At 45.9% G+C, this 15,726-nt stretch overlaps 1 protein-coding gene across 1 annotated transcript in view; it reads left to right on the top strand.

Moving 5' to 3' along the window:
* Positions 1–382: 382 nt before the first annotated feature.
* Positions 383–15,726, top strand: part of syt6a (synaptotagmin VIa) — a 56,267-nt gene continuing 40,923 nt past the window's right edge. The window contains exon 1 of the mRNA XM_052059479.1: positions 383–578. Within this exon, the coding sequence (XP_051915439.1) occupies positions 395–578 (184 nt within the window). The 5' untranslated portion in view covers positions 383–394. The remainder of the gene's footprint in view (positions 579–15,726) is intronic.

Raw genomic sequence — 15,726 nt, 5'->3', positions numbered from 1 at the left:
TAGCAACAAGTTGGTACACATTGTTTTCATCATGCTTTATTTTCTCATTTTGCCAAGTCATCAAAATAGCTATTGTATGTCATTGACAGTAAAAATTCAAGTACATTTCAGAGTCTGTACTTTTATTTTAGCAAAGGAGTTAAATTAGTTCTTCAGTTTTTACTTTCCCTGTCTTTTATTTACACAAATGTGTGAACTACCACTCTTGTAGGGTGAGTATTTTTAACACCAAAAATAAACAGGCACACACACAAACAAACAGACGGACTAATTGCATTCATCCTTTGCATGGTACATAACAATGTGTGTGTGCGTGCGTGCGTACGTGCGTGTGGGTGTGTTTGAATGCTTGCGTGCGCGCCCATGCGTGGGTGCCCTCTGATGAGCGCACTACATGGCTGACGATGCAGCTGGGAGCAGCATGAGTTCGGAGCGAGCGGAGTATGACATGGTGTGTCAGAGAGCCGTGACCCTCGTTGTCGACCTCTGCCTGCACAACAGCACGCTGTTGGAGCAGGGCACGTGCCAGGACTTCCTCTTCCTGGTGTCCGGCCAAGGCGCCAAGCACACGGATCAAGGTAAGGAACAACACGATCCTAATGGTGACGTGCACGTATGTGTGAGGCAGTCTGTTGAATTTCATTGGTCTTGTTTTTCCACCCGAAGGACCTATTAGTCTGGCTCCAGTTTGTTCGGCTTGGGTCTGAGTGTGCGGTGTCATTGTGGAAAAAAAGTCCAGTGATTTGAAAGAAGTGTTTGAACCTGTCACTTAAATTTGTATTCCATTTCTTGGAATAGTTTATGGGAAGTAAGGTTTTCATGTTTGCCTCACAGTCATGAGAACTTGGGTTTGAATTGCATTTGCACGTGTCATGCTGGTGTTGGCTTTCTTTCTCCCTCATTGCAAAAACTGTGGTCGATGGCAAATTCAGCTGGGATAGGCTGCAGCTCACCCGTGACCATAATGGGGGCACGCTCTATAGTGTATGGCATTGAATGTCGCCATGCTACTACAGTGCCCATCAACCTGTGAAACAAGTTAGAATGTCATTAAAAAAACAAGAGTTGCACAGTACAAGACCTCCGATTCATACAACTTTCAAACTGTATGAGGAAAAATACAAGTTGCTCCGTGGTCAAAATGTGAACAAAAAAAAAAAGAGTTTATCCCTTTATGATAGCTGAAAGTTGGCCTCTTGAGCCTCGCTGCTGTCTCAAGTGACGGCTGATTTCAGAAACCTATTTTTCCTGAAAATCGTGGTCAAATTTAAGACCTCAGGGGCATTGATGCATCTTTTCCATTCCAATGCTCATATTTATTATTCAGTTCATGTCAGATCTTTTTTTCCTGAATTTCTGAGATAAATGCAGCAACGGCATAATGAAATAACTCAAATAGTAATCAAAGTTTCATATGAACGGGGCAACAGTTTGGCAACTTTTTCAACGCACGTGCTCATTCAGATGAAAATAACGAGACGGTCAAAATCAGTTAAGTCAATTAAATCATCAGGTGGTTGTCATCTGAGATCCAAAAGTGTAACGGGTTTGTTGTCAGTATGTGAAATCGGAAAATTTAATTGTCGTCAGCAGGTGCAAGCCAAGATGCTTCACTGCTTTTGTGGGCAGATTTTTTGTTGTTGTTGATTGCGCACGCTTTGCTGTTTCTGGTTGCCTATGCTGTCATCCTGCATCAATTCTCAGCGCGGGAGTTTTATCGTACGTCACGGGCGTGCACTACACCAAGCTGCCGTTGCACGTGATGTCTTCCTGGTGATGTAAACCATTTCTGCCACGTGGATGTTCAAGATGAGATACTTGTGGTGATGTTGCGGTAGTCTTTGAGGTGGCAGTAGACGTCACCTCGTATATATTTTGCACTATGTGTACCGTGAACCAATTCTAGGCCTACTGCATTGCACACGGTTATGAAAGCAGACATGTTCAGGTAGTTTGGAAGTCTGCGTGTGTGTGGTAAGTACCATCATCATATTGGTGCAAAGCGGCGTACAAATATTCAGACGACACTAAATTTGAACACTCCAAGTCAGAAAATGGGAATGTCTCTACCCTGCTGTGTAGTGTGTTATGAGAAATGATTCCTGCCGGTTTGTTTTGAAAACGGTCGGTGCTGACAAGACTTTTAAATGTTCAACATCAACTCGAGGAGCAACTGGTTGCCTCAAGTGTTTGCATAACCCAGTGTCGGGCTGTGTATTTGGGGCACGGGCATTCAGTAGGGTTTTATTCGACTTGATCCACCGCGATCACATCACAATAATGAAACCAGCAAGACTTTACAATAACGCCGTACATCCTAGCAGCATGCAACTGTGTGACATAGTGTAATACATATACATTTATCCAGATGTTCAGGATTGAATAACGAAATATTTTTTTGTGTTTGGCCACAATGTGATGGAAGTTCATTTGAAATCAATGAATCGATAAATTCAGCATGGCGTATCGACATCAGAGTGGTCCCCAACCGTTTTTTGGGGGGCAAAGATGGGTTTTACGTCAAGACTAATTTCCATTGACCTGCATTGGAAGAAATTGAAAAAAAAAATTAATAAAAAGTACAACTCACCATTCCGCGAATTGTAGTTGTTTCGAATATATAGTGTGAGTTTTGTTCATATTTCTCGTCAACAAGCAGCTCAGCCTAATCTCATGTTCCTTATTTTAAGCTTCAGGCGACAATAAATGCAGTAAGAGCAAGAGCACGCACGAAATGAAGGACAACCGTAGGCGCCAGTTTTTCATGTGCTTCAGTTTGCCAGTTTTAACAGATGAAATGTTGACAACCTTGCAGAGGAGGTCATGTTTTGAGCAGATAATTGACAATGCAAATGTCATTTCACTGAATGGAGTCTGACAAAAGCAATTGGCATAATTATCAGTAATAAATGAGGCTGATTTGTCAAATACTTGCAATATTTTATTGACATATTGAGCTACGTTTTAATGATGATGTTTGACTTTGCATTTTGTGGTTAAAACTGAGTGAATTATAATGCAGGATCCTTGACAGCTTGAAAAACGCACCGTGCAGGCATGGCTTTGAGTAGAGAGAGTCAAATTCGTTTGTGTCACGCTAATTTTTGTTCAAATCCCGGTGTTATGTACTGGACATTAGCATGTACTTGTTGTATTATTTAGTTTTTTATACTGTGATAGTACTGTACCGTAACATGAGGAACTTTCCAATTCCCACCTTTTAATGTGTCACGTTGTACCCGAAGCGACAGAATAAACGCTTCAAGTACAACAAAATAACTGAAGTGGATCCCCGAAAAAGCAGACGCCGAAAGATGTTTGTCAGAAAACAAAGGAGTTTTAATACCAACACAAAATACCCGTCCGGGTGAATAACAAAAGGCGCTGGTCAAAATAAGGACCAGGAATACAAATACGGAGACAACAGAAAACGCTTGCGGAAAAATAGCAAGGAGTGTCTGATTGGAGAATACTTATAGTTTCCCACGAAAGAGAAATAACGACGCGAAATAACAGCCACAAGGCTAAGAGGCAACAAATAATTAGAATAGGAATGTGCGAGAGAATTTGGCACGGCATGGAATACTCCGGCAGTGAGTCGACTGCCAGAGCCCCCAAATAAAGCATGAGAAATTAGTCACCAATGGGTGACAGGTGTGCAGGCGGCAGGCAAGAAGCCTGCCCCCTGCTGGCAAACACGGGACGTGACATGATGAAGTTACCAAGGCCAACAGAAGTATCAAAACTAGCGTTTCAATTCAACTTTGTGGGGGGTCTTTGACAGAGATGTCTACGCCGTACCCTCGATTTATTATTACAGTTCCCATTCTCAGTTGTGGTTCCGTTGATTCTTTTGACTTGCTGACGACCACCGTTGGCCAACGCACGTCTTCGAGCTCATTTGGCAATGGGTCACGTGTTTGAGGGGGTGCAGATTAGTCTCATTACTGCAGGGCCTGTCGCCCACTTGAATGTCAAACCTCATTTGAATCATCAGGCCCTCTTCAGCATTGAAATCCCGCTCCTGTGCTTCATGATCGCGTTTTTGACATCGCTTCACGTTGAGCTGTCACGTCCAGTCAAGTTGAGTCCAGTTCTCTTTGACAGGTGCGTACCACATTTGGATTAGCGAAGTCCTCATGAGATACCAAAGTGGTCTGAGCTTGTCATTGTATTTAGTCCAAACACTGCACAAAATTCATAACCGAACATCTTGAAGGGGGATTTTTAAAAATTGTATGTGGGTCTATGAAATCATAGTGTGAACCAATGAAACGTTTTGTTACCTCTTTCTATAAATGCGTATTGTATGTGAGCGAGATGTTAAGAATTTTGTGAATTATGTCCTAACAATTTGGCAAATGACGAAGTGTCCCATTTTCGTGGCCAACACAAGACGAGTGCAAAGCACGGTCTACCTGTACGCAGGGGTGGAGTTACCTTTCATTTGATACTTTCGTAGATGCACGGAGTTAGAAAAAGGCGTTTGAGCCGTTGTGGGAGTGAACACAGCAGTTCAAGAGACGCGCCTCCTTTCATTCTTTTTAAATTGAGCGCATGAGAGGCGTGCAGTTTACATTGTGGAAGCATAAATGGACTCACTCGAGGAGATTGACACGTGCAAAGTACGTTTATAAGGAACTGAAAGATGAGCTCCACTTGCAGATGAAGTTGATCATTGTTAACTAGGCACTTGGAGAGCTACTTCAACCCCAGCTGTGTTGTCCCTGTTTGACCTTGATCAAATCCTTCAAAATCATCTTGCATCCATCACCTGCACTACAACTCAGACTTGCTTTCACCTGGTCTAAAAAAAGAATCTAGTTTCTCGCACCAAATTTGCAGGTGTGCTGCTGTTTGGAAAATACGCTAAAGCCTGTATCTCATTGAGGTTTGCGAGTGCTAGCGAACATAGCAAATGTTGTCTTATGTCAGACTTCATTGAAGGTTGTAACTACATTCGCAAATAGTTTTAATGATCACAAACTCATTTTTTCTTGTCACCATCAAAATTGGAATATGTTGAAGGTTTCTTTGCAACATGGAAAACTGTTTTACATCAAAATTTAAACATGTTTCAAATTTCTTTTTAGCCAGAAAAGCAGTTTGCGACCATTTGAAACTTTTTGCGAATGTCTAGTGCAGGGGTGCCCAAACTTTTTGGATCGAAGATCTACTTTTTGATCAACTAACCTCACGGGATCTACCCTTACCGGCGCGCGCACGCACACACACACACACACACACACACACACACACAAATTAAAGATTTACCTGCTTTATTTTATTTTTTAAATATTTTTTTAGTGAAAATTAGACTGATTAGTGTGCACTGTATATTAACACAAAAATATATTACTAACATGTACAAAGACACACAAATGGTTGTTTGTTTTTCTTCTCGACACTCCTCGGATCTACTTGGGACCTGTCTTAGATCTACCGGTAGATCAGGATCTACCTAATGGTCACCTCTAGTGTACATCTTTGCAACCTTTTGCCACCTCGAATGAACCTTGATCAAAAAAATAACCTTTGGGCTGCGTGCAAACCTTCACTGCTCAGTGGGTTACGATCTTAAAGTCAGCTTGAAACTGCACGAAAATCAAGAGTAAAATTTTTATTCCCCCCACTCACCTCTCATGATTTGGCAGCTAGCACAGAATAGGATGGTTAAAATATCCAGCAGTGGCATCGTACAAGTACCATTCATTTGGAATCAAGACATGGAAAGGAACATCACCTGCTTCTGGAAGGAGTCTCAGAATTAACAGAAGCCTACAAAAAATGCTCCTTGATTTATCGCTCATCACTTAGAAAAAAAAAGAATAAAAGATGCTAGAGGGATCTGGTGAAGTCACTAAATATAGTAGCGAGTTGTTCAGTTGGCAATAATGAGTGGCCACACGACCTAACTCTGACCTTTTGTCGTCATGGCAGCTGAAGTCATACTCAGAAGTTACATGAGAGAGAAATACCACCCCCAAAACCGCCTGATTTGAACCGGAGTCTGACAAGTGGATTGTAAATCAGCTGTAATTCTTTATATGGTACGTTTAAAACACAATTTGACCATTTGAATTCATCTTCAATGTCTCAAGGACAATAATTACATCTCGGGGCAAAGACAATGTTGTTGTTGTTTTTTTTAAAATGGACTGTATAAAAATTGATCCAGAATGTTTGGTCTACCGGGAGCAGCGTTATGAACGCAACAGCACAGCATTTGGTCGTTGAAGTACTCATGTGTTTACATTCAAACTTGAGTGTCTTCCATTTCTCGAGAACCAATTTCAGTGTCACAGCTAACCTCTTCCCCGAGTTGCTCGTTTGAGTTTAATCGACTACAATAAAATGACCAAGTAGTCATTCTGAAACTTCATACACCCCCTCACCCCAACTCCCTTTTTCCATTGTGGCTGACAGGAAACAAGAGATCCAATTTATTGACCAATTAGTTCAGTCCTTATTGTACTTGGGCTGTCACATGACCTGACCACGCCTACACGCTGCTGCTTCCAAAAGCAAATCAACTCCTAATCTGAAATATTGATATTTACACAGGAGAGCAGCGAAGTCTACGAATCCTTAAATTAAGCCTGTGGAGCTCATGAATCAGTGGGTGAAAAGGCTGGTGAGCACATGGGCACACACACACACACACAAACACACACAAACTCACGACCTCATTACAAATTTCCCTTCCATTATCAGCTGTGTGGGCTTGAATTGAGCGGCCTTATTTTTGATCACATTTATTCCCCTCCTTGAGCTTTATTAGGCAAGACCTTGGTTAGAAGAGGACACTTGCGTCAGCCGTCATTCAACACTGCACCACTCTAAATTGCACTTTCATAACAAAACCATCTCACCAAAAACAAGAAATAAAGGACAAGGTTATAATTAGAAAGTGCGCTTTCCCCTTACTGGAGACCTGCACTTTTTTTTCCATCTGCTGTCTTGTAAAGCAGAAATCTCAATGGCCGTGATTGTCATGTGAATGCAGAGGGACCGGCATTCACGCTGTGTGCCCATAAAACATAGACTGTTCATGGTGCGAATTTTGACTAATGCGCCTGTGTATCAAATTTAATATTGTAAATCCTAAGAGACGTGTTCACCTTCATGGTGCTGTGCTTCCAAACAAAATTTTGATTGATGAAATTCTCTGTAAAAATGACAATCACAGTTGATATACATCTTTTTCTCTATATCTTTTCACACATATACTGTATGTATGAGAGGTCAGGTGGCTCTTATGGGACTAGGAAATAAGTCAGAGCATATTTCTATCCCCATGAACATGAATGCATTGAAGGCAGAAGGCCAACAGTGGCTTGAATACTAGAGAAGTGCTTGTGTGAACAGCATTACAAATGTTCATCCCTTAACCTCTCCTTGAACACTTTTGGGCTCCTCTCGTGGTTGTCTTTAACATTCAGACGTGACTGGGATGTCCGGAAGTTGCAGATTTGTTATCTCCTCTTGAGGATAGGATCACTGGCCATGAATAACTATGCCATACCAAGCTTTCAATACAAATCTTCACTCTTGACTGAACAAACAGTATCACACGACTGTGGGTACACCACTCTTATTGTTGTAATATACTGTATTGTATCGCCATCATTTCTGGACTAGTGAGCTGACTATAAGTTTTGAATAATTGTTTTTAGCTGTCATGATTTCAATATCAATCAAAATAGTCAACTTTATCCATCCATCTAATCCACTCATCCTCACGAGGGTCGCGGGTGTGCTGGACAGGTTGTCAGCCAATCGCAGGATACACCTCGGGACAATTTCGAGTGTTCCATTAACCTGCTATGAATGTTTTTGGAACGTGGGAGGAAACCGGAGTACCCACACAGGTATGGGGGTAACATGCATACAATACCGTGCCGCTCCTTGTCATCATTATTTTTTTCCATCATAAAAGAAAGTATGAGGTGGTCCGGAGGTCCAGTGGTTAGCGCGTCGACCTCACAGTGCAGAGGTGCCGGTTTCAATTTCAGCTGCGGCCTCCCTGTGGGGAGTTTGCATGTTCTCCCCGGTCCTGCGTGGGTTTTCTCCGGGTACTCCGATTTCCTCCCACATTCCAAAAACATGCATGGCAGTCTGATTGAACACTCCAAATTATCCCTCGTGTGAGTGTAAGCAAGGATGGTTGTTTGTCTATGTGTGCCCTGTGATTGGCTGGCAACCTGTTCAGGGTGTCCCCTGCCTACTGCCCAAAGACAGCTGGGAGAGGCTCCAGCACCCCTGGCGATCCTTGAGAGGATAAGCGGATTGGAAAATGGATGGATAAAGTAAATACACCCCTCATGTGAAATGTCCAAATTGGGCACACTTAGTCATTTTTCTTCCCAGTTGTAATGTGACTCGCTATTGTTACAAGATTTCAGGTGTGAACGGGGACCACTTGTATTCCACTTAGAACATGCCTCTCCACGACTTACCGAAGAAGTGCACGTGCTCAACATCATTCTCCAAGGTCGTTTTTTGCTGAAATGTATAAATTAGTGCTGCCATCATTGCTGCTCCAAGGAGTGCAGGATCAGCCTGTTGGTGCTCAGATAATATTTTGCACAGTGCTTGAAATTGATCTACAAGGTTGTCATCCCAGAAGGAAATCTTTTCTAAAGATGACACAATCTGACATGGATTACTGGAGCCGGCTCTTGTGGTCTGATGAAACCAAGATAAGCTTATTTGGTCCAGATGATGTCGAACACAGTATGCGCAAGGAGTACAGAGACAAGTGCGCCTTGCCCTACATTCAAGCGTAGGAGTGTCACGGTCTGGGGTTGCCTGAGTGCTGCCGCCACTGGGGAGTGCCGGTTCAGTGAGGGTACATGAGTGCCAATTTGTACTCTGACAAACTGAAGCAGAGCGTGATCTCCTCCCTGCGGAAACTGTGCCGAAGATGACTGCTGCCTTGCTCAGTCAGATGAGGATAAAAGTAATGGACTGGCCAACCTATTCCCGGACCTAAACTCAATTGAGCATCTGTGGGGTATCCTCAAAGTACAAAACAAGGTCTCCCACATCAAACTGCTCTGTGACGTCCTGTCTGGTAGATTAGGCCTCTTTGGCACACATAATTAGATACTGTGTATAGTGGCTTGAGCAAAACAGTTGTATCGCCGTGACCTCTCTTGCTTGGTATTCCTTACCTGTGGCACTCTTTGGCACACCTATACGAGTTGAATCCAGTTAAGACAGCAGAGTCACACGTTGGCACGTGGGCTAGGCAGAGTCACCCCTCGGAGTGGGAGCGCCTACGGGAGTATCACTCCAGAAATCATGTTGGATGGAGTAGACCTTTTTCCTTAACTGACCAAAAAAAAAAAAAAAAACAAGGCTCCACTGCTGTGTCTTATTAGTTTTGGTACCCATTAGTTCAATGGAAAATATACAGTCTTTTGGTAGTTATGGGACTGCTGCGCAGCAATCAGTAACAACAAGGGTGGTACTGCATGCAAAGCAAGTAATCCGTCTTAACGTGCTGCTTACTTATTCTCCTTTAGTCCACCATTTTTTCATGCAAGAATTCAGCCCTCAACGTTTAACGCAGTGGTCTCCAACCCCTGGGTTGCAGACCTGTACCGGTCTGTGGGTCATTTGGTGCTGGGCCCCACAGAAAGATAAAATGACTTATGGTACTTCCATTTTATTCATTTCATTACAGAATCTGAAAGATGTTTTATTTTGAAAAATGACCGGATTCTCTGTTACATTCGTCTACAGTGTCACTCGTGACGCAGGTCAAGGCGTGCTTCTCGGTCACGTGACCCCTACAATGAAACCCAAGCATTATGAATGGTCTCATGATGCTGAACTGTTGGCATGACACAGGACTGATAGTAGTGATGACCTTTTCTTCTCCCAACAACCGTTTTTTTTCTGGATGTCACAAATAATCAGAAAGGGGCTTTATCAGACAAAACTACTTTACCACCGTCCTCTGTCTTACAATCCTTATATCCGTTACAGAATATCATTTTGTCCCTAATGCTTTTCCTGGAGAAAAATGTCTTATTTGTTGTCTTTCTTGACATAAAGTCTTTGCTTCACCATGCATGTAGATGCACTGATACTTGCCTGCTGCTATTACTGATTATGTTCTGCCCTTGCGGTGCGCCAATCCGGCAGCTGAATCAATTTTAAGAGACAGTACTGTTTTTTTCTGGACTTTCTTGGGCGCCCTGAAGCCTTCTTCACGGCAATTGAACCTCTCTCCTTCAAGTTCAATTAAGCTCATTTTCGTGGCAAAGGGGGACTTTGCATTATATTGAAATCCATCTGATCACTCTTCAAAATTATCTGGAGTACATGCAAATTGTCATCATGAGAAATTAGGCAGTTGACTGTGAAAATGAATATATGTGTCGTTTTCAAAGCTGTTGGCTACGGCTAAAGTGCCGTGAAAAGATCTAATACATATGTGACGGGTTGTTCTCATATTTGTGAAATAATGTTTTCTTTGTATCTGTTCCCAAAAAATGAGGACATCAGAGTCTCAAACAAGGATTCTATTTGTTTTGTATTCCTCCATATGTTACGCAATTTCATATAACATGATTGTCTAGCTAAAAACCTCAGTTGTATTCCTGATCCTATTTTTTATGTTTTGCTACTGGAATGATGTCATGACCAAAGTGTGAGGAAAACAATGCATGAGCCAAGACATCACACTGGACCACTGGTTCTGACCTTGCTTGTTTTTAATTGACTGAGGACTCCTCAGGCTGGAATTGTGCACTGCTGAGAGCAAATGACTCGTCAACACAACAGAGCGTGAGATGACTTTTCTGTCCCAGTGTGCATAACCAGAGAACAGCGGAACGAGGAGCTGACCCGAACATCGAAGATTAAAAAACAAACAGACAAAAAAAAGTCATTATGATACTGCTGGTGGATGTCTAAACAAGATGCATTTATTTTCCTATAATAACCTCAAATAGTAGCCTCCAAAAAAAAGAAGAAAAAAAAAGGATAATTTACATCACGAATGTTGCGTCAGCCTAAAAATTGAACACAGCAACTCTAATGGACATGAGAGAGAAATGTTTACCTAAGGAAAAAAAGGGTGATGTCACAGCCTTCACTGTTATAGATCCCACCATGTCAGGTAAGACTTCTTAACCACAACACACAAAGCCTGCACGGCAGGATATATATATATATATATATATATATATCTCCCCATCCATCCATTTTCTGAACCGCTTGATGCTCACTAGGGTTGCGGGGGCTGCTGGAGCCTATCCCAGCTGCTCTTCGGGCAGTAGGCGGGGAACACCCTGAATCGGTTGGCACACAGAGACAAACAACCATCCACACTCACAATCACACCTAGGGACAATTTTAGAGAGTTCAATCAGCCTGCCACGCATATTTTTGGAATGTGGGAGGAAACCGGAGTACCCGGAGAAAACCCACGCAGGCCCGAGGAGAACATGCGAACTCCACACAGGGAGGCCGGAGCTGGAATTGAACCTCTGCACTGTGAAGTCGACGTGCTAACCACTGGACTACCGGGCTTCCGTGGTGTAGGGGTTTGTGTGTCCTAATGATCCTAGAAGCTAAGTTGTCTGGGGCTTTATGCCCCTGGCAGGGTCACCCATGGCAAACAGGTTTGAGGTGAGGGGCCAGACAAAGCACGGCTCAAAGACCCCAATGATGATTGAAATAAATGGATCTAGGTTTCCCTTGCCCGGACGCGGGTCACCGGGGCCCCCCTCTGGAGCCAGGCCTGGAGGTGGGGCTCGTTGGCAGGCGCCTGGTGGCCGGGCCTACACCCATGGGGCCCGGCCGGGCACAGCCCGAAGAGGCAACGTGGGTCCCCCTTCCCATGGGCTCACCACCCATGAGAGGGGCCAAAGGGGTCGGGTGCAATGTGAGCTGGGCGGCAGCCAAAGGCGGGGACCCTGGCGGTCCGATCCTCGGCTGCAGAAGCTAGCTCTTGGGACATGGAATGTCACCTCTCTGGCAGGGAAGGAGCCCGAGCTGGTGTGTGAGGCAGAGAATTTCCGACTGGATATAGTCGGACTTGCCTCCACACACAGCCTGGGTTCTGGTACCAGTTCTCTCGAGAGGGGTTGGACTCTCTTCCACTCTGGAGTTGCTCACGGTGAGAGGCGCAGAGCAGGTGTGGGCATACTCATTGCCCCCCGGCTCAGTGCCTGTACATTGGGGTTCACACCGGTAGACGAGAGGGTTGCCTCCCTCCGCCTTCGGGTGGGTGGACGTGTCCTGACTGTTGTTTGTGCATATGCACCAAACAACAGCTCAGCATACCCACCCTTTTTGGAGTCCTTGGAGGGTGTGCTGGAGAGTACTCCTGCTGGGGACTCCCTTGTTCTGCTGGGGGACTTCAATGCTCATGTGGGCAATGACAGTGATACCTGGAGGGGTGTGATTGGGAGGAACGGCCCCCCCGGTCAGAACCCGAATGGTGTTTTGTTATTGGACTTCTGTGCTCGTCACGTATTGTCCATAACGAACACCTTGTTCAAGCATAAGGGTGTCCATATGTGCACTTGGCACCAGGACACCCTAGGCCGCAGTTCAATGATCGACTTTGTAGTTGTATCATCGGATTTGCGGCCGCATGTCCTGGACACTCGGGTGAAGAGAGGGGCGGAGCTGTCAAGTGACCACCACCTGGTGGTGAGTAGGCTCCGATGGTGGGGGAAGATGCCGGTCCGTCCTGGCAGACCCAAACGTATAGTGAGGGTTTGTTGGGAGCGTCTGGTGGAATCCCCTGTCAGAAGGAGTTTCAACTCCCACCTCCGACAGAGCTTTTCCCATGTTCCGGGGGAGGCGGGGGACATTGAGCCCGAGTGGACCATGTTCCGTGCCTCTATTGTTGAGGCGGCCAATCTGAGTTGTGGCCGTAAGGTGGTTGGTGCCTGTCGTGGCGGCAATCCCCGTACTCGCTGGTGGACACCAGCAGTAAGGGATGCCGTCAAGCTGAAGAAGGAGTCCTATCGAGCCTTTATGGCCTGTGGGACCCCAGAGGCAGCTGACGGGTATCGACTGGCCAAGCGGACCGCGGCTTCGGTGGTCGCCGAGGCAAAAACCCGAGCGTGGGAAGAGTTCGGTGACGCCATGGAAGCCGACTTCCGGACGGCTTCGAGGAAATTCTGGTCCACCATCCGACGTCTCAGGAGGGGGAAGCAGTGCACCACTAACACTGTGTACAGTGGGGATGGGGCGCTGCTGACTTCGACTTGGGACGCTGTGAACCGGTGGGCAGAGTACTTCGAAGACCTCCTCAACTCCACCAACACGCCTTCCTTGGAGGAAGCAGAGCCTGGGGACTCTGAGGTGGGCTCTCCTATCTCTGTGGTTGAAGTCACCGATGTGGTTAAAAAGCTCCTCGGTGGCAGGGCCCCAGGGGTGGATGAGTTCCGCCCGGAGTTCCTCAAGGCTCTGGATGTTGTGGGGCTGTCCTGGTTGACACGCCTCTGCAACATCGCGTGGTCAACGGGGAGAGTGCCACTCGATTGGCAAACCGGGGTGGTAGTCCCTCTTTTTAAAAAGGGGGACCGGAGGGTGTGTTCCAACTACAGAGGGATCACACTCCTCAGCCTCCCTGGTAAGGTCTATTCAGGGGTGCTGGAGAGGAGGGTCCGTCAGGAAGTCGAGCCTTAGATTGAGGAGGAGCAGTGTGGTTTTCGTCCCTGCCGTGGAACAGTGGACCAGCTCTACACCCTTAGCAGGGTCCTTGAGCGTATGTGGGAATTCGCCCAACCAGTCTACATGTGTTTTGTGGACTTGGAGAAGGCGTTTGACCGTGTCCCTCGGGGAGTTCTGTGGGGGGTGCTTCGTGGGTATGGGGTACCGAACCCCCTGATACGGGCTGTTCGGTCACTATACCACCGATGTCAGAGTTTGGTTCGCATTGCCGGCAGTAAGTCGGAATCGTTTCCAGTGGGGGTAGGACTCCGCCAAGGCTGCCCTTTGTCGCCGATTCTGTTCATAACCTTTATGGACAGAATTTCTAGGCGCAGCCGAAGCGTTGAGGGGGTCCGTTTTGGGGGCCTCAGTATTGCATCCCTGCTTTTTGCAGATGATGTGGTGCTGTTGGCTCCTTCCAACCGTGCTCGCCAACTCTCACTGGAGCCTTTTGCAGCCGAGTGTGAAGCGGTTGGGATGAAAAACAACACCTCCAAATCTGAAACCATGGTCCTCAGTCGGAAAAGGGTGGAGTTCCCCCTCCGGGTCGGGGATGAGATCTTACCCCAAGTGGAGGAGTTCAAGTATCTTGGGGTCTTGTTCACGAGTGGGGGTAGGAGGGAGCGGGAGATCGACAGGCGGATCGGTGCAGCGTCTGCTGTGATGCGGACGTTGTATCGGTCTGTCGTGGTGAAGAAGGAGCTGAGCCAAAGGGCGAAGCTCTCAATTTACCGGTCGATCTACGTCCCAACCCTCGAGCTATGGGTCGTGACCGAAAGAACGAGATCCCAGATACAAGCGGCTGAAATGAGTTTTCTCCGCAGGGTGTCCGGGCTCTCCCTTAGAGATAAGGTGAGAAGCTCAGTCATCCGGGAGGGGCTCAGAGTCGAGCCGCTTCTCCTCCACATAGAGAGGAGCCAGATGGGGTGGCTTGGGCATCTGATTCGGATGCCTCCTGAGCGCCTCCCCGGTGAGGTGTTCCAGTCATGTACCACCGGGAGGAGACCCAGAGGAAGACCCAGGACACGCTGGAGAGACTATGTCACCCGGCTTGCCTGGGAACGACTCGGGATCCCCCGGGGAGAGCTGGAAGAAGTAGCTAGGGAGAGGGAAGTCTGGGCTTCCCTGCTAAAGCTGTTGCCCCCGCGACCCGGCCCCGGATAAGCGGTAGATGATGGATGGATGGATGGATGGATGGATAGATGGATGGATGTCATGTTTTGGTTTGTGAGCAACAGGTGGCACTGTGGGTCTTTTCCCTGCAGCTGCACACCTGTTAGTCGTCAGGTAATTAGTGGCTATAAAATGACTCCCGGCTAACTACTCATTGTCGGGTCATTGTCTGTAGCTGTTTAGATGCTACTGTCATGTTTGTTTCGGACATGTTTTGGTCACGGTTCTGTTTTTAGCTTCAGTTGTGATTTTTGTTTGCTACTTTGGACGATATTTGTATTGGATTTAGTTTTCTCTGTTTTAAAAATTTGTCAAGTTCATCCTGCTCCTCCCTCTTGCTTGCTTTTTGGGGACCACCCCCACCTTGCAACGTGACAGAAGAACACCATCCTTGCAACAGAGTGTATTCTTAACGAGCTGCTTGTTCATTAGACTGGAAAGGCTTTTTATAGGTGAGCGCAGACCTGTCAAACTGACTCGATGATATGGTGCAAATATAACCGGCCTGATAAGAAGAAATCAAGTGTGACGGGTGAGGTGCCAACAGTTTGGGGACAATGAGGGAGAAACGCTGTGGCAAAAATATTAATTGGTTAATTAGACATTAGTGCCACATCATAATATGTCCAGAGACCATAGCTCCACTGGAACACACTAAATCCTCATTCACCTACTGATGAGACAGCTTCAGGATCAACAGGGATTTCAGTATCTTGCTCAAGGACACTTCATCATAGTAACAAGATCACATTTAAAATGTCAGACTTGGGTTTCCACTTTTGCCGCAAGGACCCTGAAGAGTATAAGCGGTATAAAAATAAATTTCTGCATAAACAAAACCTAACCCGTAACATTGACCCGACCCTA

The sequence above is a fragment of the Hippocampus zosterae genome, chromosome 2 (genome assembly GCF_025434085.1).
Source record: "Hippocampus zosterae strain Florida chromosome 2, ASM2543408v3, whole genome shotgun sequence".
In the NCBI taxonomy this organism is placed as follows: Eukaryota; Metazoa; Chordata; class Actinopteri; order Syngnathiformes; family Syngnathidae; genus Hippocampus; species Hippocampus zosterae.
The sequence above is the reverse complement of the archived record's forward strand: the minus strand, read 5'-3'. Positions and strand labels throughout refer to the sequence as shown.